At 44.4% G+C, this 22,128-nt stretch overlaps 2 protein-coding genes and 1 long non-coding RNA gene across 5 annotated transcripts in view; 2 read left to right on the top strand and 1 right to left on the bottom strand.

Moving 5' to 3' along the window:
• Positions 1–7,799, top strand: part of CRLS1 (cardiolipin synthase 1) — a 31,171-nt gene extending 23,372 nt beyond the window's left edge. Inside the window, exons 4-7 of the mRNA XM_090286066.1 lie at positions 2,725–2,810; positions 3,643–3,711; positions 5,431–5,522; positions 7,475–7,799. Coding sequence (XP_090142192.1) covers positions 2,725–2,810; positions 3,643–3,711; positions 5,431–5,522; positions 7,475–7,562 — 335 coding nt within the window. The 3' untranslated portion in view covers positions 7,563–7,799. The remainder of the gene's footprint in view (positions 1–2,724; positions 2,811–3,642; positions 3,712–5,430; positions 5,523–7,474) is intronic.
• A 5,390-nt stretch (positions 7,800–13,189) lies between these two features.
• Positions 13,190–20,432, bottom strand: LRRN4 (leucine rich repeat neuronal 4). Of its 2 annotated transcripts, XM_090286063.1 has the most exons (5): positions 20,150–20,432; positions 18,522–19,172; positions 17,173–17,377; positions 15,908–16,045; positions 13,190–14,444 (listed from the first exon to the last, which is right to left on the bottom strand). In XM_090286063.1, the coding sequence occupies exons 2-5, from the start codon at positions 19,162–19,164 to the stop codon at positions 13,199–13,201; spliced, it is 2,232 nt and encodes a 743-aa protein (XP_090142189.1). In that variant the 5' UTR covers positions 19,165–19,172; positions 20,150–20,432; the 3' UTR covers positions 13,190–13,198. The 2 variants fall into 2 exon arrangements, with proteins under 2 accessions (XP_090142189.1, XP_090142188.1); XM_090286062.1 differs by lacking the exon at positions 20,150–20,432 and having other exon boundaries at positions 18,522–19,391.
• Positions 13,241–22,128, top strand: part of LOC150003253 (uncharacterized) — a 65,095-nt gene continuing 56,207 nt past the window's right edge. Inside the window, exons 1-3 of one of the 2 annotated variants that reach the window (XR_016512752.1) lie at positions 13,241–13,735; positions 16,894–17,093; positions 17,573–17,765. This is a non-coding gene — a long non-coding RNA (uncharacterized LOC150003253). The remainder of the gene's footprint in view (positions 13,736–16,893; positions 17,094–17,572; positions 17,766–22,128) is intronic. The other variant, XR_016512753.1, reaches the window with a different exon arrangement.

Here is a 22,128-nt window from a genome sequence, read left to right as displayed (position 1 = left end):
ACCCTTCCATTACTGTCATTTTAGAAAGGTTTTGGAGAGAGATGCATATATGCAGTCTCTTATCTTCCTTTTGCACTGCTTCTTTGCTTCTTCTAGAGTAAGAAATTTGCTTTCTTCCTCAGCCAGGATAATAAATAAATCTGCCTTTCTTGTACTTTCTCTGGAAGAGGAGAGAAGGATAAAAACAAATTCTTTGATTTGTTACATTTATGACAGTGTAGGATGTGAATCTGAGTTAATTTCTACTTGTTTATGTGTATTCTGCCACATTTACCAAGTAGTGTTTCCTTGTCATATCATTATATTATTTCTGGTTTTACGCTGTAGCAGCTTCTCATTGCTGGTTTAAGTAAATTTCTAGAATAATCTGTTGTTAAATTTATTATTTTCAATGTAATAACCTATGATGTTGATAATGGACACTTTTATCATGTACAAGTGACTTAACTTTATTATATCCCTTTAATGCTAATAAAATTTGTCCATGATGCACTTCCTTGTTGCAGACGTTAACTATATTTCAGACCGAGTGAGCAGCTAGAGAGGGAAGCTTTGGAACAATTCCCTGACAGATTTTACACCCTCTTACCCACACTACCATGCCTCTGATAGGCAACATGAAAGCTGTTTTAGCCCAGGAAGAAAAGGGAAGTGAAGGCTGGGAGAGAAAGCAGGATCACTTAGCAGACTCGGAAGCCAGGGAACTGGACAAAATTGCCCAGAGAACTAAAGTAAGAGCCTGCATAAATACTGTGAGCTGGCAGAGACCTTAGAGATCACCTAGTGCAGCAGGGTCCCAGCCTGGCTGTGCATGTGGATCCCAGGGAGCTTTCCTCTGTGCTTTTTATGAAGCTCCCCAGGGTGATTGTATGATGCATAGTTAGCTTGGGGAACCCTTGGTGTTGCTAACAGTCCTTTCCTCCACCAGACTGGTACGGGTGGTAAATTGAGTCCAGAGATGCTAATTGTTAGTCACACTGCTGGGTTGACACCTAATGCACTGCTCTGAGCACAGGCTGTGAATTCCGTAGACCTAGGAGCCACTCCTGGCTGTACTAACTTAACTGGTCAGACTTTGGCCAGGTTATATAATCCACCTGAGGGTTATTTCCATATTTGTAAAATGGGGATAATGATCCCTATTTTATGTAGTTATATAGATTAAATGACATGTATGAAATATTAAAACAATGCTCAATAATGGTAATTTTGGTAGTTAATAGAAGTGGGACTTGAGTTTTTTCAGTGTATTGAATCGTTCCATCTCCTCTTCTGCAGAAACCTCTTATTTAGGGTTAAGTCACATTCTTTTTTTTCCGACGGTGATGAAATACATTAATAGGTGTTTATTTTCTTCTGAAGTTATATTTAGGAGATTTACCATATGTAATTTGCATGAATTTGCTGCATTTTAAAATCTGATTGCTATTAGGTGTTGCTAGCTAATGATTGCCATAAAAAGTCTGTTTACAGGCACAAAAATGCCCCTAAAAATCATGAAAGGCTGCCTTTTGTTACTTGGATCATATAGCTGTGTCTTCTGTGTGCTCCAAATGCCATGACTTGCATGGATAACCATATTCTGTTTGGAATAGTCTTGTCATCCAGTACTAGACCAAGGATAAACACATATCATAGCTATGACCAGCAGAGATTTAAATTTTAAATCTGTAATTAGTGAAATTTTTCTCAAGTTGTGGAATCAACAGAATGTCAGAACTAGAAAGGACCATAAGTATAGCCTCAAAAGTAATTCACAAAAGAGCTATTTGAAAGTATCATGAAAGAGGGATGTACATGATCCTTTAATTTTAGTAATTGAAACATCTGGAACTGAATTTTAGCTTTGGAATTTTTTTCCTTTTTTAAAGAATTTTTTTCTTATAAAAATGATACATATTCATGGTTAAGACTTCTTACAGCACAGAAATGTGTAAATTGAAATAAGTCCTCTGCCCTCTCATTCTCATTCAGCAAAAGAGTAGGAGGGGTTCCTTGAGTGTTCATCTAAAATACCCATCTGCTGGCTCTGACTTGGGTCATGCTGTAGAATCTTAGGAATAAGGAGAAAGTATTGACAACTTGAATTCATGCTTAATTAGAATTCATTGAATGAAAGTGGCAGGAGGAAGAAATTAAAATTGCCAGAGTAGGAACTGGCCAGACAAGGATGAAAATCTTTTGTTTCTCCACAAGTGGTACATATGGCACATTTTACTGTTTGTAAAGTTGTCCAGAATGCAGAAGCAAGCAATCAGAGGTCCCTAAGACGCCAGAATGGTTTTGAGTCCTGACAGCCTTTCCAGCCTCTTTACCATTTTATTCTATGTAATTATAGTGAGCATAGTGATCTTTTTTTCCCTGAACTAATAAAGCTGAGAAATTACAAAAGAGAAGTGGAGTAGAGCTGATACTGATAACCAACTTTAGCTGAAAACATGTGCAAGAAAAAAATAATAGGCGTAGAAGATCAACATTCTGAAATGTAGATATTGACTTTGAAAACCATAGTCTCTTCACTTTGTTTTGAGTGCAGGTTAAAGAATATAAAAATCAATGGTTCACACTATTAAGATCCTAAACCTTCAGTAGGTGTTTATGAAAAATGAGAATTTTTACTTATGAGAAACACCAGTTTATGGTAAGGCTGAATGAGGCTTTGTTGTATGTGTAATATCAATAATTTTAAAAGTCCCAATCAAAATTGTTATATTTGTTTTTCAGTTCCACTTACTTATATGATAATTTCAAGAGATGTAATGTTGATTGCTGCTGTTTTTTATGTCAGATATCGAACTCTTCCGACACCGGTGAGTTTGTTTCAAAGAAAATATTCTTTTATTATTACTTAGAACTTCAGGCAAAAAAAGAAACACTCTGTTGTATACTGAGTTTCACTTTACAGGGATAATTTATGGCAGTTTTAAAAAAAAAAATTTACCAAGAATGTTTTTAAAAGCACACATTAACTGTCATCTTGCTATGGTAATTATTCAGTGAATACATGAATAGTCCATGTAAAACAGGCGTGTTTTTGTTGTAAGTCCAAAATCTTTCAGTTGTTAGTGCATAAATCTCAGATCAGCTAGCCCCATCCAAACTCTTAGGAGGAGTGTTTTGCATAACTGCGCCCTTTTTGCTGTCTACTTGAGCCACTACTATGGATCATCTAGAACTGTTATTTTTAAGTCACAGCTGTATGAGCATGGAATGGTTTATTTGCATATTTGTTTATTGGTTTTACAAATATTTGAGCATGTAAGTATACCATAATGACCTCATCTTTTGGCTCCCAGTCCAAGTGTTTTTCAGTCTATAAAAGAAAAAGATAAGGGAGATTTATTGAGTTTATTTTGTAGAGAGAGGTATGAGGCAGACTTTATGATAGTTATTGTGATAGAATTTTATAGGAATTGACAAATAAATTATAAATTTAAAAAATCTGTTTCAGTAACATGTATATAATTTATAAAGAATGTAGATGATGCTCATTTAGGAAATAGAAGGTGCAGATAAAGGGCTTATCTAGCATATTGCCAGGCATGTGGTAAACACTCAGTAGCTGTTACCTACATATAATAACAAAATGTTTTAAATTGAATGCTAAATTGAGTAAATTTTATCTTTTTTGTCCTCTACCAGCGAACACTTTCTAAGTATTTCAATCCTTGCTATGCCACTGCTAGGTTAAAACCAACCTTCATTAGCAAGGTAAGAGACAAACAGCATCCCTTTAAGCTTGTAATAGTGAATACTAATCTCAGTCTGGAGCAGCTGAAAATGAGACAAATTTAAATACAGTGACTTCAGTGGGTAGAGAATGGGGCCATTAACCCAGTTTTCTTTGTCCTCAAAGCTTTTTGGGTTTTTTTGCTTGTCTTTTTTTTAAGATTTTATTTATTTGTCTTTAGAGATAGGGGGATGGAGGGAGAAAGAGAGGGAGAGAAACATCAGTGTGAGAGAGAAGCATCTACTGGTTGCCTCTTGCATGCGCTCCAAATAGGACCGAACCTGCAGCCACAAATGTACATAAAGGCATGTGCCCTGACTGGGCATCAAACTGGTGACCTTGTGCTTTGCAGGATGATGCCCAACCAACTGAGTCACACTGGTCAGGGCCTCAAAGCTTTTTGGATCTCTAGTATATGTGTTGTGTTTTTAGTTGGTGGTCTGAGAATTTAAGAGGAGATAAAGTGCCATCATTTAGGGAGGGTAGACACAAAGAGATTATAAAGGTTCCTTTCTGGTTTCACTATTCACCTCCCTGTGGTGAAAACAACAAATAATAATGTCCTTTCCTTTTCAAGATCAATTGATGCATGCAAAGGGATAGAAAAAGTTTTATTCAGAGTTTAATAATCAACTGCTATTCTTAGTTGTCCATCCTGTTTTCCTGAGCCCACTTCATGATGATAACTGTGCCAGTCTTTGCACACAGAGAGGACAGTATTACTGGTTCTCAAGGCACTTTTTTTCTATTAACTTTGATAAGTTTGTTCTAATCATTCTTGTGTCCTGTCCTTTGTAATGAAGGTTTAACAGGTTAGGGAAGTCACTCATCTTTGGGACAGAGGGGTGATTACTTGTAAACTAGGGACTCCCTGGGGTGGAGTAATTCAGGTGACTTATATTTATATCATATACAGCAATTTGATACAGATAGAAAGTGGCTTAAAGAAATGGAGGGACAAATACCTCAAATCCTTGGTCTTGCAAGAAGTTCTCCAGGCAATTTTTATGATTTATTTTTAAAATGAAGTAGAATTCTTATAAATCAGCTGTTAGAATGGATGATAGAACATAAGTGCTTCTCTAGGCACATCACACACTGATTAATACTTCACCCCCTCGTCCCCAGAACACTTCTCAGGATGAGTAGAGGGAGTTGCCAGTGTCTTTGTGGTTGTTTTCTCCCTTTGTCCTCCATGCTGTCTTTTAGTGTGGGAAGCTCATTTCCTCCAGAGAGCCTCTCATGGAAATGAATGCATTCCAGTCTTTGACAGGTAGGCAAGTGCTAGCATTGAATCAAGTGCCAGGAAATCTGGGTTCTAGGTTTGGGTCTGTAATCTGCTATGAGTATAGGCAAGTCACTTAACTAATTTCATTACTTTTCATCTGGGAAATTATTTCCGTATTCACAGGGATGTTTTAATGGGCTGAAAAAAAAGGGCAAAGAACTTTGCAACATATTGAATTGCTATGGAAATTCAAGATAGTGGTAGTTTCTGACAGTTGCCCTTCTTTTCACTGTAAAAAGCAGCTGTGCAGGAAGATGGGCCAGTTAGTAAAGTTCACCCTATTGTGTGCATGCCAGCTTCTTTGGCAGGAATATTAGAACATCAAACATGATGTGGGTATGTTGTGTTATGCTACCTTGTGAGCCTGAAACAGGATCTGGTTGACACTCTTCATTTATGACTTTTTTTTAAGGTAAACACAGCAGTCCAGTTAATCTTGGTGGCAGCGTCTTTGGCAGCTCCAGTTTTCAATTATGCTGACAGCATTTATCTCCAGATACTGTGGTAAGCTAAATTTAGAACTTACTGTGAGAATGTCAACAAAATGGCTTTTGTGGCAGTCCTTGAATTACTTTGTTCTTAATGGTGTTTATTGAGCACCAGCTGGGTAAAGCTATAGGCTGTATTTTATGATTGATACCATTTTTAAGAAGTTTACTATCAAATATGGGATATAGAGGTTCTGTTATAGGAGCTTTAATGTGAGTTAAAAGGGATGAGAGGTACAGATGTTGGGGTTTTGGAGGAAGGAAAGATATCTCCAGGTAGGAAGAAGAGGGTCAGCTTCAAGGAGGAAGTAGTAGTTGAACCATGAGGTCCAGGTGGATTTTGTAAAGGAGAGACTGAGGGGCGGCCTAAATTTAGGGTAATGGCAGACGCTGAGCAAAGCCAGAGGTGTAGGAGAGTAGGCAAGGGAAAGTGCGTCCAGCTTTGCGAAAGGGCCATAGTGGGAGGGAAACTTGGAGAAAGAAGTTTGAATTTTATTTTATTGTGCTTATTTGTTTTTAACTTTGAAAGTGTGTCAAATTCAGACTTTCAGAGTCCAAATGTGTCATACTGATAATTGAAGCAGTGTATCTTAGCATATTTTTAACTATAATTAAAATCTTTTGCTTGATGCAGAGTCAGAATATGATTAACCAAAGTCAGTTAAGCTAAAGAAGCTTTAAAAATTATACACACACTAAACATTTTCTAAAACACATATCTTTGTATTTATTCTGATTCATCCTAAATCTTCTGAATAGGACTAATATCTTTTCTTTAAAAATGATTTTTTAAAATCTTCACCTGACGATATGTTTATTGATTTTTTTAGAAGGAGAGGAAGCCAGGGAGGGTTAGAGGGAGGGAGGAAAGAGGGGAGAGACAGACAGAGGGAAACATCGACATAAGGAACATTAGTTGATTGCCTCCCATATGTGCCCTGACTGGGGATTGAAATAGCAGCCGTTAGGTGCATGGCACGGTGCTCACTCCAACTGAACCACCCAGCCGGGGCCAGTGCCGTTTCTTTGAATAAAGGTCCACCAGGGAGGTTTCTCTCTTATTTTTCTTGAATAAACTACATCCATATAGCCTCTCTGATTTTCATGTTCTCATTTTAAACCGACAAGACTTTAAGACATTTACAAAGCGATCTGAATATAGAAACTTTAGAGCTTTTGTAACATTTTCTCTAGTATTTTAACAATCATATTGCATGCTTACTTTGACAGTATTTTTTAGCAACTTGCCTTTTTATCAAGTCTTTTCAGAGCATCCACCTTAGTGTGTGTGTTTCATTGGTTTATTTGTGAACTTAGAATATTGAGCTGGCACCAACAGCCTTGGGATCAAATGAAAATAGTCTTGATGCTCCTGTACCTCATCTGGTAGGGGAAGGAGTGCACCGTGCATGCGAAAGTAGCCTGTGAGCTGCGAGCAGTCAGCAAGCTGTGAGCGCCACTGATCCAATTACAAAGAGAGTCTGATTAACCTGACAGTTCAGTTAATGAAAAATCAGAAAAGAAAGCTGAATGACTCAGATATCTGGGAAGTAGAGTCTGGTACTCTGAGCAGCATGGAACAGTAGAGTGGGCACACAGCTCTACAGTTGAAGCCCAGCCAGGCTTTGAGGTGGTTCTGTGGCCCTGAGCAACTCCTCTGGGGCTCTTTCCTCCTGCAGAAGATGAGGTTGTTGTGAAAATAAAATGAGAACATAACACTTAGAGTAATGTCTGGGTAAAAATGACAGTTGCTAGTATTATCATTATTTTCTTGGGCTCAAGAACTAGATTACTAATTCAAATGAAGTCTTAAAGAAAAGCTGTGTATTTAAATTCTTATAGTTAAAAAAATTTACACTACAGCCTTTTTTAACTTTTTAAATAACTTTTAAATGTATTTTATATGATCTCACAATTATGTAGTGATTTTTTGACTTGACAACTAAATTTTCTTTCTTTCCATTAAAGGTGTTTTACGGCTTTCACCACAGCTGCGTCAGCTTACAGTTACTATCATTATGGTCGAAAAACTGTTCAGGTGATAAAAGACAGCTAGAGGTCATCCATCATCATTAGCAAGGAGCAATATACTGTACATCAGCAGAAGCAGGGCCAGTAGAAAGCTACAGGAGTTTCCCTCTTGGTGTTCAGCTTGAAAAAGGACTTGTCAGAACAAACCATGTCATCAATATTTAAGTAATGGCAATGAAAATAAGCTTGATCATGGGCATATGCAGAATTTCCAGTGTATTTTTAAATACAAATAAAACTCATTTAGAATTTTTTATCTTAAGTTTCTTAACTTATAAGGAACTAATTAATTCCAATTATTGTCCATCATTTTTTAAATGTTTTTTAAAAACATAGTCCAAAGCATGGAAACTTCTTTTTAATAGAATTTAGATTGCTCACAAAGCACTAGGGAATTTCCTGCATTTAAATGTATAGGCTACACAATTTTATGTTTCATTTGATCGGTGTATATATTAACAGCTCACGTGGTTAATATTTGATCATTTAGGATAATGACAGTAAAGGTAGCTTAGTTGTGGATGGAGTAAACTTGTAAAGAGATTATAAAGTTCAAAATATAGGGTGTTGAAGTTCATGTTCAATAGTCTTCCAACCTCTCAGGTGCCTAATAGTTTATATATCAGGATAACAAGTAACAGAGGTAGTTGGAATATGTAGACATATCCATGACCCTGCACCATCCAAGAGGCAATGAGTTATATCATGCCTTCCCACTGTATTTCTAATATGGAAATGTTTGTATGATATTGGAACCTGTACTCATATGTTATGTAAATAATACGAAATTGTATTTTTTCAAGTTTTTTAAACTTTGGAGAAAAGTCTTTTGTTAAGATGTTAAAAGAATAAAAAAGCTGGAAAAAATGTGCCTTCATCTTGGGTTGTTTGTGCAAGTTTTCTGATTCATAAAGTTTGTTCAGATATGTCACTTGCACTTACATTGTAAAAGTAATTGGTTTGGGACCATCTGACTTAAAAGTCCTTCCTCTCACTACACCAGCATGTGCAGAAGAATGGGAAGATACGGGGAGAAGGAAGAGGAAGGCAGGGCTGGTGCTGGTGCTTCCTCTTATCACTGGAGGTCAATTGCTGCCTGTTGTCGCAGGTTCTAGCAGACCAAGTGTAACGTGAAATTTTTTAGGTAATGTGATTATCTAAACAACTTGTTTAATTAAAATGGGAAGTTATAAGCAAAATTCGCACCTCTTGGGGGCATCCTTGGGTAAGTGTGCCCCTCTGTTGCCTGTCAGTTCCCAAACTAGCTGCTCAGCCACCCTTGGCCTGGAACACATTGAAGCCTGCAGGCAGGGACACTACCATTGAATCGAATGGAAGGCAGCAAGAGGGAAAAGAAGGGTGGCTTGTGGCTGGTTCTTTCCTTCTGGAAGCTCCTTTATAGCCTTAGCCTGGAAGCAGTGAGACTGAAGGTAGAAGTCTGGACCACCCAACAGACACGTTGAGCGTGTCTCAGCATGAGCAAAGTGTGAGCACACAGAAACAGTGTTCCAAAAAGAGAGAACTTGAAATAAAGTAGTTATGGGAAAGACTAGGATTTTGCACTTCTCTGTGCTTATTCACAGTTTATAGTGTTGATGCAACTTGGAGTGACTTAAGGGTTGGCCACCTCAACTCTTAGAAAAATGGTCCAAGTCTCCCCAGGTTTTTTGATACTGAGCTGTTATAAAATGTAAATTATGTGACTTTACAAAACATCAGAGTTGTATTAGGCACGTTTGAGTGTATATTCACACATACAGACTCAGTGTGTGGTAGAAATTCATTTTGATGCCTCCACATAACAGACTCAATAGTAGACGTTACGCTAATTAGTCACATTTTTGGATTCTGCTGTGCCATTTTTTAAAAATTTCAAAATTTTTAATCAGGAACTGGTAGATAGATACCTTTTAAATCAGTTCAGTTCTCTTGATTACATGTGGGATGAACCTGGCGATACACTAGAATTTGGGGGAGCTTTTTCAAAACCAAACATCTAGAAATACATACCAGAGTTCAGTTATCCAGCCCAAACCTGAATACGCTCAGTTTCTGTAGCAGGGTTTTTGTGCTGCAGCACATTTTGGAAACAAAAGATACAAGAGGAAGTTGATTTTTTTTTTTTTTTTTACAGTAGAAATAAATGCTTTTGTGGGTTTAATTGTGCCTCCCTCAAAGATATATTGAAATTCTATTCCCCTCTCCTGGCTTCTGGTGGTTGCCATCAATCCTTGGTGTCCCTTACCTTGAAAAATCTGTCACTCCAACCCCTGGCTCCTGTGAATGTGACCTTATTTGGAAATAGGGTCTTTGTAGATGTAATCAAGTTAGGATAAAGTCATACTGAATTTGGTTGGCCTTAATTGAATGCCTAGGATCCTTGTAAGACAGAAATTTGACTTCTGGGTATTTATCTAAAGGAAATAAAATTATCTTGAAGAGATACCTGCACCCCCATGTTGCAGCATTATTTACGACAGAAGGACCTAAGTTGATGGATAAGTGGATAAAGAAAACATGGTGTATGTCTATTCAATGGAATCTTTCAGCCACAAAAAGGGAATCCTTTTTGCAACAACATGGAACTTGAGGGCATTAAGTGAAATAAGTCAAGAGAGAGAACTTCTGTATGACCTCATGTATATGTGGAATCTAAAAAAAAAAACTTTCATAGAAACAGGTTGGTGGTTCCCAGGGATGAGGTTGGGAAGGAATGGGTGAAGCTGGTCAAGAGTATACAGATTTTCAGTTACAAGATGAGTAAGTTCTGGGGATCATTAGCATGATGACTATAGTTAACTATTGTATACGTACTTGAAAGTTGCTAAGAGATTTTAGAAAGTAACAGGCGATGGATATGTTCACTAACCTTATGGTAATCATTTCCCAATATATACATACATCAAATCACATTGTACAAACTTAATGTTTTAGCAGGGGGGAAATAATAGAAAAGAGGGAAATTTGGCCACACACACACACACACACACACACACACACAGATTATCTTGAGACAAGAGAAGCAGGCATAGATTGGAATGATAGATTTTCAAGCCAAGGGACACCAAGGGTTGCTGGCAACCACCAGAAGCCAGGAGAGGGACATGGAACAATTTCTCTGGGTCTCCAGAAGGAACCACCTCCACTGATTCCTTGATTGTGGATTTCTGAACTGAAAGAGAAGATATTTTTTTAAGGCACCGAGTTTGTGGTAATTGTTAGGATAGCCACAGAAAACTAACATCAATGCTAATGTAGAAAATTAAACTATGGAAATATGAACTCTGTAATAATTTTATAAAATCACTTTTCCCCTAAGATTGTATAAAAGTGGTGAAGAGTATAGTAAGGCATATTCCACATACACACACACACACACACACACACACACACGTCATGGAGTCATTGTTTAATGCAGAGAAATGCTTTGACTTCTACCTAGAGCCTCGTGATTCTCTTTGGCTCATTTCTTCTCTCTAAAAAAAGTTTCTGGAAGTGAGCACATTATGCTTCCTTAAAAAAAAAGTTTACAGTTGCTTTTCCCACTTACATGAAATGCAATAAACATTGACTTTAAATATTTTTAAAATTTATTTTCAGAGAGAGGGGAAGGAAGGGAGAAAGAAAGGGAGAGAAACATCAATATGCAGGAAAAACATCAATTGGTCGCCTCTCACTCGGACCTGCCCACAACCCAGGCATGTCCCCTGGCAGGGAATCAAACTGGCAACCATTTGGCTCACAGGTCGGCACTCAATCTACTGAGCCACACCAGCCAGGGCAAACATTGACTTTAGGACAGCCTTTCCTGTGTTTCACAAGTGTTCCCAGAAGACTGCGGGTCTTTTTTTTTTTTTTCTTTCCTTAATCGGATTTTTTTGGTAACATTGGTTGATAAAATTATATAGGTTTCATGTGTACAGATCTATAATACATCAACTGTATATTGTGTGTTCATACCCCATTCCCCCAAGTCAAGTCTCCTATCACCATTTATCCCCACTTTACCCTCTTCTATCTCCTCCCGACCCCTCCCCCTCTGGTGAACACCATGCTGTTATCTGTGTCTATGAGTTTGCTTGTTTGTTTTTGCTTAATCTCTTCATCCTTTTCACCCAGCCTCACAACACCCCTCCCCTGACAGCTGTCAGTCTACTCTCTATCTGAATCTGCTTCTATTTTGTTTGTTAGTTTATTTTGTTCATTATTCTACATATGTGAAATTGTATAGTACTTGTCTTTTTCTGACTGACTTATTTCACTTAGCACAATGCTCTCCAGGTCCAGCCATACTGTTGCAAAGGATAACATTTTCTTCATTTCTATAGCCAAGTAGTACTCCATTGTGTAAATGTACCACAGCTTTTTTATCTACTCATCTATTGATGGGCACTTAGGCTGTTACCAAATCTTAGCTATTGTAAATAACACTACAATGAACATAGGGGTGTACCCGAGAAAAGACCCCTAATATCCACAGCAATCTTGAGGAAGAAGAACAAAGTTTGAGTAATCATGCTACCTGATATCAAACTATACTACAAGGCTACAGTAATCAGAACAGCATGGTATTAGAATAAAAACAGACACATACACCAATGGAACAGAATAGAGAGCCCAGAAATAAATCCACGCCTTTATAGTCAATATTTGGCAAAGAATACAAAAACATACAAGAGGATAAAGATAGTCTATTCAATAAATGGTGTTGGTAAAATTGGACAGATACGTGCAAAAAACTGAAACTAGACCACCACCTTACACCGTACACAGGAATAAACACAAATGGATAAAGACTTAAAAGTTACAAAACCATAAAAATTCTAGTAGAAAACATAGGCAGTAAAATCTTGGACATTGTAGCAATACTTTTTCTGATATATTGCAATTAGGACTATATCAAACGAAAAAGATTTTGCACAGCAAAGGAAACGATCAACAAAATGAAAAACATCTCACCGAATGGGAGAAAATATTTGCTGATGATACATCTGATAAGGGGTTAATATCCCAAATTTATAAAGAACTTATAAAACAACACACACACACACACACACACACACACAAATCAATTAAAAAATGGGCAAAGGACCTGAAAAGACTGTGGTTTTGACCATAAGCTAGAAGCACATTTTTGCCGTATCCTGAAAAGCAGCTGAGAAACTTGGAAGGCCTCAGGAAACAACCGGCCTGTTCTTCCTCACCCCCAGTTCTCAGAGGAAGAATCCACTGGTGTTGATTCCTTTAATAACAAACACGTGCCTTGCCAGAGCTTGACCTCGAGGGAACTTACTTCACTTAGTATAATGCCCTCAACTTCCTAAGAGGACTTGAGAGTGAGTGTCACTTGTAATATAGTATAAGAGGCTGGATTATAGAATTTGTTTTATCTCTTCCTACTTCACACAATTCTGTCCACTGAGGAGCACCGACTGCTGTTACAAAACAAGAATGCCCCGTCCCAGTAGGAGTGGTTTGGTGGGGGCCACCGCGTTTCTGGAAACAGACGCAGTGAAGTAGAAGGAAGGGAAGTGTGTGCCGGAGGAGTGCTTGGCTTCTCAGGAGTCAGAGCGGACAGGGCCGTGTTAGACCCTCCGTTACCTTCTTCCTTGCACACCGGCGGCCAGTTCCTCGAGTTCGACCGGAGGAGCGGGAGCTGGGCTAATTGAAGGTCTGGAGTTTCAGCGGGTGGTCAAAGGCTGGGTTCTTGTAGGCCACCAGGTGTGTGTCGTGGCCCCGCCTGTGTGGCCTGCGGCCCCGCCTGCAGAGACACAGGGTCAGCAGCAGGGTGCAGACGAGCAGCAGGCCGCTGGCGGCGCACAGGCCCGCGAAGACGAGCACGAAGCTGGGCTTGGTGGTGAAGGTGGCGCACGGCCCCCTGGGGCCCGAGGCCTGCGGCAGGCTCAGCCCCGCCCTGTTGGCCGCCAGGACGCACACGCGGTACGTGGTGCCCGGCGAGAGCCCGTACAGGGGGTGCTGCCGCGCGGTGGCGTAGATGTCCCCTACCACCGACTGGTTCTCCCGCCGGCCCTCCGGAGAGTAGCGGACCTGGTAGCCGCGCACCACCGAGTTAGGGGCGCACCAGCGGACCAGCGCGGACGTGTCGGTGGTCTCCGACACCCCCTGCAGCTTGGGAGGGTCTGGGATAGTGTCTTCCCCGCTGAGGCCCGGACACCGGCACCGCAAGCGCCTCTGCAGGTCTGCACACGGGGTCTGGAGGTGCTTACAGGGGTGGTAATCACAGGAGACATCCCGGGGAGGCGCTTCTACCTCCTCCTCCTCTTCCTCCTCCTCCTCCTCCTCCTCCTCCTCACTCGAGTAGTCCAAAACCGAGATTGGAGTTCCACCCTTGGAAGGACTTGGGTGGAGAGCCTGCGGGGTGGCCTGTGCCTTCCAGTCGCGCGGGGGTGTGCTCAGTGGATTTCGGGAGGCAGGGAAGAGACCAAGTTGTTTGCTGGCCGGTGGGGTGGAGGGGGCTGAGGTATTAGGGTCAAGGACAAGCCAGACGGCGTGTTCTCTGTGGTCTGTCCCAGCTGTGCTTGCAGCCTTAGGGGGATCGCTGGAGTTTCTGGAACCTGATGTAGAGATGGTAGTGGAGGCCGTGGCCCCCTCCCCGACACTGGTGTGCGACCATGCAGCTCGAGAGGTGGGGCCCACAGTGTGGGAGGGGGCCTTGGTGACGTTCTGTCCGTCTCCCACAGCTTGAGTGGAGGGGACTGCGCTCGGTGGGGTGAAGGGACCCTGTGTAGGGGGTGCTTGGGTGCAGCGGATGGAGGGGGGTGGGTTGGAATCAAGGGGGGTGGTGCTTTGGTCCCAGGGGCACACCCCGGGCAGCTGGGACAGCAAGAGAGGGGCTGAGAAGGCCCCGGGGGTTCCTGCAGCTGGTGCGCACAGAGTGCCAGCCGCCCTAGAAGGGAAGTTAACCAGTTAGAAGGTATTTCTGGCGTCAAAACCGCTTCCATGCTGGCCTTTGAGTACTCAGTGCAGACAATCCTTTTTGCTAAGGCTTGTCAGCACCTCCACCAGGTACCTCATGGCACAGACTAGACACACATCACCCCACTGACCTTCAAAGCAACCTGTAGAGGAGGTTCCTGGGAGGCAGAGGACGAAACGGAAGCTCAGAAAGACGAATTACTTGCCCAAGATGCCATGGCCAGCAAATGGCAGAGCCTAAACCTGGGCAAGCGCTGTAAAGGGCCATCCAGGTTCTCTAAGCGTTCTCACCTGTCTGCTTCCTGGCCATGAGTACTAGTCAAAATACTCACACTAGTTAACATTTTCTGAGTGCTTGCCATGTGCTAGGGACTATTGTTAGCAGTTACTGTACTGGTGAATTTAATCTGCAGTACTTTATGAGGTAGGCCCTATTATCCCCACTTTACAGATGAGGCAGTAAAGACCCAGAGAGGTTAAGTAATGCAGCCAAAATGAACAGTAGTCAAGTGGTGCCATGAGCCTGTACTCTCAACTTCTTCATTAATACAGAGTGAGACCCTTCACCTCAAAGGGCCTGGGTGCTTGTCTTTGGGATCAACATGAAGGGGAGAAAGGGACAGACTGAGCCTCACTTGTTTCCAGGCTTCGGTGCAAGTTGAGAAAAGAACCCCCGCAGGATGGGGGATGTCTCGCAAAGTGAGCTGGCGGGGCTGGTTTGCAGGTGCTCAAGACCAGAGGTGTTCCCAGCCCCCATCCTTTTCTGGTGGCCAACCTGGGCATGGCTCCCCACAGCAAAAATAGGTCTTTCATGTAAGAGCCAATGAGAAGTTTTCATAGGACTTGTGTCTGTCCCACAATAGTTCTGTAAGCCCTGGCCTTGGCCTGAATGATACAGGAGGCCAGGCTCCATTTGGGGGACTCAGGGGAGCCCAGTGCTTAAGAGCACAGTTTTGGAGGAAGGTAGATTCTGCCTCCTCCACCCAGCAGTTGCATGAGGCTAAGCAAGTGCCTCTCCTCCTTGGGCCCCAGTCCACTCATCTATAAAATGGGGCAATGATAACACCGCTTTGGCAGAGACAAGTTAACTGTTCACTTAGCCCATTTCTTTTTCCTACTGGGAAGACAGCTAGACTACATTTCCCAGCCTCCCTTGCAGTTAGTGTGAACGTTAGTGGAAATGATGAGCCCCCGCCTCCTGGTCTGGCCCATTAAAGCCTTCCATGTCTGTTCCTCCATGCTCTCTGCCTCTGTGGCTCACTGGAAGGGAGGCAGAGCCTCCATTAGCTGGGTCCCTGAATGTGACTACATGAGAAATGGCTGCCCTGCCCAACAATGCTGACCTGGTTAGGTGAGCATGACATGAGCTGGTAGAACTTCAGCTCTTGGACGCTGACCCTCACCCATTAGTAACCTGCTTTGTAAATATGTTACCTGCTTAGGACAAGCTTCTTTGCATCCATGAGGAGCCACGACAACTCACAGCTGCAAGTGAGCGGGTTGCCAAAGAGGTTGATGGATAGAACCTGAGAGGAATGCAGGGTCCAAGGAGGGAAGGAACTCAAGTTGCAGCTAAAATACACAGAAGATCAATCAAGTTAGGCTTTTACAATCAGATCAGAACTATTCCCAGAGAGTCATGGTGGAATATGGGAAAACCATTCTGTTAGGGGTTAGATGATCTTACTTTGGGCAAAACTCTTAATGACTTTGGACTTCCTTTTTGTCATCATTTCACAGATGAGGAAACTGAGCTATAGAAGTGTTAAGGCAATTGCCCCAACTCACACAGCTAGGAAGTGGTGGAGTCACGATTTGAGCCCAGGCAGTTTGGCCCCACATCTGATGCCTTACACACAACGTTGCATCAGTCTAAAGCTCAAAAGAGGAGAGATACCAGTCTCATCAACATATCACCACAACCGTCATTGTTATCACTGTTATTGTCACTATCACTAATACACCATATTGCCAACATCATCACGTTCACCATTATCACCATCACCATTCCTTCCATCGTTAGCATCACCTTTATTACAGTCACCATCCTCTGCACTAATGTTATAGAGCACACACCATCTGACAGGCACTGAGCTAAGTGCTGTGTATCTTCTATCTCCTTTTCCTTGTGACAAACTCTGAGGTAAAGTACTCTGGTTAATTCTGGAGCTGGCAGAGAAAAGAGGTGGCCTGGGATCATCTTCAAAGGGATGCTGCCTTTCTTGTTAGAAGTCAGAAATGAGGGTAGATATAGTGACATCACCAGGTCAGAAGGCACCAACCCTGGGTGCTGACTGCAAGTAGGACCTTTCTACTCTCTCACCTTTCCTCCTTAGGCCTGTGGCTGACTTCCCACGTGGGGAAACAGGTGGTTGGAGAAATAAGGAACCTGATGCCCTCATCCCCTCTTCCCACTGCAGGTTTCTCATCCTGGGCTTAAAGGAAGCCTTACATGTGTGAGAGTTTGGAGTTTTAATATTACTCTGGACAGAACTGAGGTGTACAATTTTCAGGCTTGATGGATTATCTCGGACCTGCCCAAAGATACCTCCAAAAGGTTGAGGAAGAATGAAACCCCAGAGAGGACTTGAAGGAGCCATTGGAGGAAAATTAAAGACTGGTATGCTCTATAAAATAGTTACACCTATTCAATATAGTGTAATGGGCAAAACTGAATCATGTGATTCAGAAACACTTACTTCTGGAGCAGAAGGAGCTGCAGGCGAGGAGTGTCTTGAAAGATGTGTGTCTGGACAGAGGTAAGTGCTGGAGAATCTTGACAATACAGCTGTTGCAGGTCAGGGGTCATCTTGAAAATGTCCCCCTCCAGGTTCCTCAGCCTGGGCATGTTCCTTAGGTAGAGGGACGTGAGCTTGGGCAGGTCTCTGATCCAGCCTGACTGAACTGAAACACAGAGGGGAAACTGCCCACTACCCAGGAAAACACTAGCTTAGGAGGCTGGCAGGGCATTACTGAAGCACTAAGAGTGACAAAGTGAGTTATGAAAGTCATTGCTGAGCATGGTCATAGTTGGCAGCTATAGGGGTCTCAAAAGCATGGGCCATTTCAGCCGAAAGGCCAATCCTTCCTTTCTTCCAGCCCAAGGCAGCTGAGACCAGAGAGGAGAATGATAGGCTCAAGGCCACACAGCTGGGAAAGGACAGAGCTAGGACTTGAACCCAGGACACTGTCTCCAACTCCACTGCTGCCCTACCCTCTTGTTGAACTCCACACAGAAACATCCCAGACTTCACTCTGATGGCTACCAGGAGTGTAGAAATTTTTGAGGAAGGTAAGGAAAGAGGAGAAAAGGGGAAGGCTTGAAGGAGGCCCAGAAGCCTAATTTTGTGGCTCTCCTAATACATGGATAATATGTCCCTTCCCTTCTGTTTCCAGTTCTTGCCTTTTTCTTTCTTTGGGACGGGTGATTATAGATACATGAAGTGTTTTTTAAAAATAATGAAACCAACCTTGTGAACCAGAGTCAGAATACACCAAGTACAGGAGAACTGGTATTCTCACCTCGCTCCTGTGTTCTGTTTGAAGGAGTCAACATTTGCAGACACAATTTTAGCCAACCAAGTAGAAAAGTCCGTGAACTCATCCTCAGAGCATCATTTGCTTTCCCTGAACTGCCCGTATGATGCTCATCAGTCGCCAAACAATGCATCCATTTCCCCATTCTGCCACCATTCCCCAGCTCTGCTGGGTCGCAGTAGAACAGGGAGGCTAAACTCTGGGTTCTGGACCTAGAAAGCTTGGGTTTAGATTTGGAGACACCACTTAATGAGCTGTGAGACCTCGGGCCAGTCATTCACGTTTCTCGGCTTTGGCTTCCTCACACACAAAGCCGAGATAATAGTTCCTATCTCTTGGGATTCAAAGAATTAACAGCTCCTGTATGGCGTTTCCAACAGGGTGCATGTGGTTCAGGACATCTAGGCCGGGTTATTTTTCAGTGGCACTGCGAGTGAGGAACCCTCAAAGAGGCTGGCCCTGGAGCAGATGCCTAGCCCGCCTCTGAAAACCCGGGGCACCCAGGACCCACCTTGCTTTAGGAACGTGCCGCTTAGGTCCAGGACCTCGAGGGTGGCCAGGTGCGCGAAGGCGCCATCGGCGAGGTCCACCTGGGCGGCGCTGCCCAGCGAGGTGCTGGAGAGGTTGAGCAGACGCAACTCGGGGAAGCAGGCGAAGGCCCCGGGCCGCAGCGCCTGTAGGGGGTTCCCGGCGAGGTCCAGCGTGCGGAGGCTGCTCAGAGCGGGCCCAGCGCAGGGCGGCAGGGCGGCCAGCTCGTTGTAGCCGACGTCCAGTGTGTGCAGCCCCGCCGGCCAGCCGGGGCCCCAGCGCAGCGCGCTTATGCGGTTGTGGTGCAGCGTCAGCACCTGCAGCTGCGGCAGGTGGCCGAGCTCCGATGCGCTCAGGGCGCTCAACAGGTTGTGGCTGCCGTCCAGGCTGCGCAGCACGCGGGGCAGGCAGCTCGGCAGGCGCGCCAGGCTGCGGTTCGCCAGGGTCAAGGTCGTGGCCCCCACAGGGAAGAGCCCCTCGCAGGGCGATCCCGTGTGGTTACTAGCCTCGATTCCAGAGGGGCCCCGCTGAATGAGCCGGAAAATAGGGGCCCTCTCCTGATCAGTCCCCGCCAGGCTCAGGCGCAGCGCCAAGGGCAGCAACAGCAGCAGGAGGGCCAACCACATGGCGGTGGCTAGCAAGAGAACAACGTGACAGCCCATTAAATCCTGAAGAAACAGCCTCAAACGAAGTGTAAATGTTCCCCCTTCCACCAGGCTTTGAGGAGGAGCACAAGTGTTGGATGTCCTCCAGCGTTACTGAGTGTGCAGTGACTTTGCCCCTGCCAGTTTTTCCTGTCATCTCCCTCATGTGCACCGTGGCACCTCCTGCTCTTCCTTCTCCCAGCCATGCCCTTTCCTCTAATTTCCTCTAATTCTGTGGACACTAACCCGCAGGGGACCTCCTGTGGAAGGCCTCCACCATCTGTTCCATCTGGGCCTGAATCTCTTAGTATTAGCCTCTGATTACTTGTTCCCTTCACATGAGCTTCCAGAGGGAAGGAAACTTGCCCTTTATCACTACAAACTCCCCACGTCCATGGATGCTGCTGCATAAACATCTATTAATAACAAGCCAGTGGCGCTGCTGGAACATAAAGATGGGACTTGAGGAAGATTTTGTCAGTCCTAACAAAATCGATTTGCATGTTTCCTGGTTTGCCATCTCTTTCTTGGGAGTACCCTCAGGGTTGCCTTCAGGGAAGAAAGGAACCCCCAGACAGCTGGGAGGCTTGGGTAGCTGGAGCCCACTTTGTGCCCAACAAAAGTCAAGGCTCCTGAGGTCACCCATATCTGGGGGGATGGCAGAAAGTCACCAGATGTGGAGTTTCTGGAGTACCCAGGCACACAGGGCAGTTGAGAGGTCAAGTGAGGGTAGATCAGGCAGCCGTGGGCTGGTTTGGGAGCAGCAAAGCTACTTCCAACCAAGCCTTGGCCTTGATATTCCTCCATTTTTGTAGGTGTGTATTCTTGCTCCAGCTATCTTTGCTGACCACTAGGTCTCTGAGCAACCACCCAGGCCTCCCTCTTGCTATTCTGGGATCCAGGCAGCAAGAAAGAACCTGGAAACTGAGGCCAGGAATCCATGCATCCAGCAGTGTGTCATACTCACCGGAATCTGTCCTTTTGGTGTGTGGCACTCCTGGATGCCCCTTTGTAGTCTTCACTCTTGTCTTATAGATCCCAGGAACCGATGACTTACACCAGCAGCTGAACTCTGAATTCTAGAGGGAGGCCTGTTTCCCAGATGGCCCTGCCCCCAGCTCCACCCACTGAGAGGGCCTGAGATACCCCAGTCCCTGCCTTCCATCCTTCCTCACATTGTGGTCTTTAGTCAACACGCTTACTGCTTGTCTCCTCCTCCCACTCTGGGCCTGGGCCTGCCCCATTCCAGGCCTGCTGCCTCCTCCCAGCCCTCCCCCATCTTCATCTCGCCTTACACTGCCTTTCCAGGCCTGAGAAATAGAGGGAGTCAGCTCTCCCCGACAAGGTGAGGGCTGAAGGCTGATGGGCAGAATGAGGTAGAGGCAATCCTATCTCTTCCCAGGAATCTGATCCTTCTGACAGGTGGTTTTCATTTCTTGGGATGATTGGAGAATGAATTGTGAGCTGGTACGAGGAGGAAGCCCCGTGCCCCAAAGGAGGAAGGTACCCCAGTTATAGGAAGGCCTGCAGAGATTCACAGGAGAAAGTGGCCAGAGAGGGGTCTTCAGAAGAGTCTGGGAGCAGGGGCCAGCTCAAACCAGATCCAGAAGTCTCCAAGAGGATTGGTCTGGTTTCTCTGAGACCCAGTTCAGTGACAGAGTTGAGGTTTGTCTCTCATAAGTGGTGGGACTAAATAAAGAGGATACAAGTGCAGAAAGAACATTCTCATTTCATTGATCCTGGCTAACCAAGAGCCCCAGGTCCCCCTGAAGCCCTGGTGAAGCTATGTGAGCTTTGTTTATAGAGGACATTTGTTTAGAGCAGACCATACCTTGTTCGCCCTGAGTTCCAAGATGGGTCATTTTGTCTGAGGGCCTTTGATCTGCACATCCCTTCCTGCCAGGCCCAGGGTTAATCACTCTTGGTGTTGTGTACACAGACCCTGAGACCAGAGCCGCATGGATCTTTCCTCCTGTCAGTCCTTATCTGAGCAAATACAGGCTACCTCTGAACTGGCATGTGCAGTTAATTGGTTAATTGCACGTCCCAGGGGAATCTCCTTTTTTGACCTTCTTCACCCCAAGCATCAAAACTCTCCTTTCAGCCTCTGTGCCAGCAGGGGCCTTGCTGCTCAGAAGTATCCCTGGGTGGGGGCAGGGAGAGGGAGGCCTGTTCTGTGGGGTAGCAGGCCCCAGAGGTAGAAACTCTGTGCCATGGACAACACAGGAGGCCAAGTGGGAGGGAGAAGTGGAAGCCAGTGGGTGGCCTTGGGTGAAGCCCTTACTGCTGCCTTTGCTTGGCTCACCGGGCACAGAGAGCAGCACCCAGCAGGTCAATTCAAACATCAGCTTCTCTCAACCAGGTCTATCCTAGAGGCGATGGGCCCACCTGAGGCCAGCAGGGCTTTGGGGAGTTCAGGCAGGGCTACCCAGGTGAGAGGGAGCCAAATCCACCTGTTTGAATCGAGACCCTCAGGAGGAAGTAAGTTGCGCCCCCCCACCCCATGGAGGGCTATAAAAGAGGAACCTAGCCCTGGCTGGTGTGGCTCAGTTGGTTGGAGCATGGTCCCATAGGCCAAAAAGACACAGATTCAACTCTCCCTCAGGGCACATACCGAGGTTGTGGGTTCATTTCCTGATTGGGGTACATCCATGAAGACAACGAGTCAATGTCTCTCTCTCTCTCCTCTCTCTCTTTCCATCTTTTTTCTCCCCACCCCCGTCCTCTCTCTAAAAGCAATGAAAAAATGTCCCCAAGTGAAGATTTAAAAAAAAGAGAGAACCCCAGGGAGCAATTTTGGGGTGCTCCTTCGTGCACCAGTGGGGCAAGGGGTCTGGAGAGGCCCTGGTGGCAGAACTCCCCTGAGGTCATTGCCCTGCACTTGCTCAGAGCCCCAGGCCCTCTGAGCCAACATCTTGAGTCTGATGCTTGCTGCCTAGCTCATCA

This window comes from Furipterus horrens, unplaced genomic scaffold, assembly GCF_987537825.1.
Source record: "Furipterus horrens unplaced genomic scaffold, mFurHor1.1.pri manual_scaffold_8, whole genome shotgun sequence".
NCBI lineage: Eukaryota > Metazoa > Chordata > Mammalia > Chiroptera > Furipteridae > Furipterus > Furipterus horrens.
The sequence above is the reverse complement of the archived record's forward strand: the minus strand, read 5'-3'. Positions and strand labels throughout refer to the sequence as shown.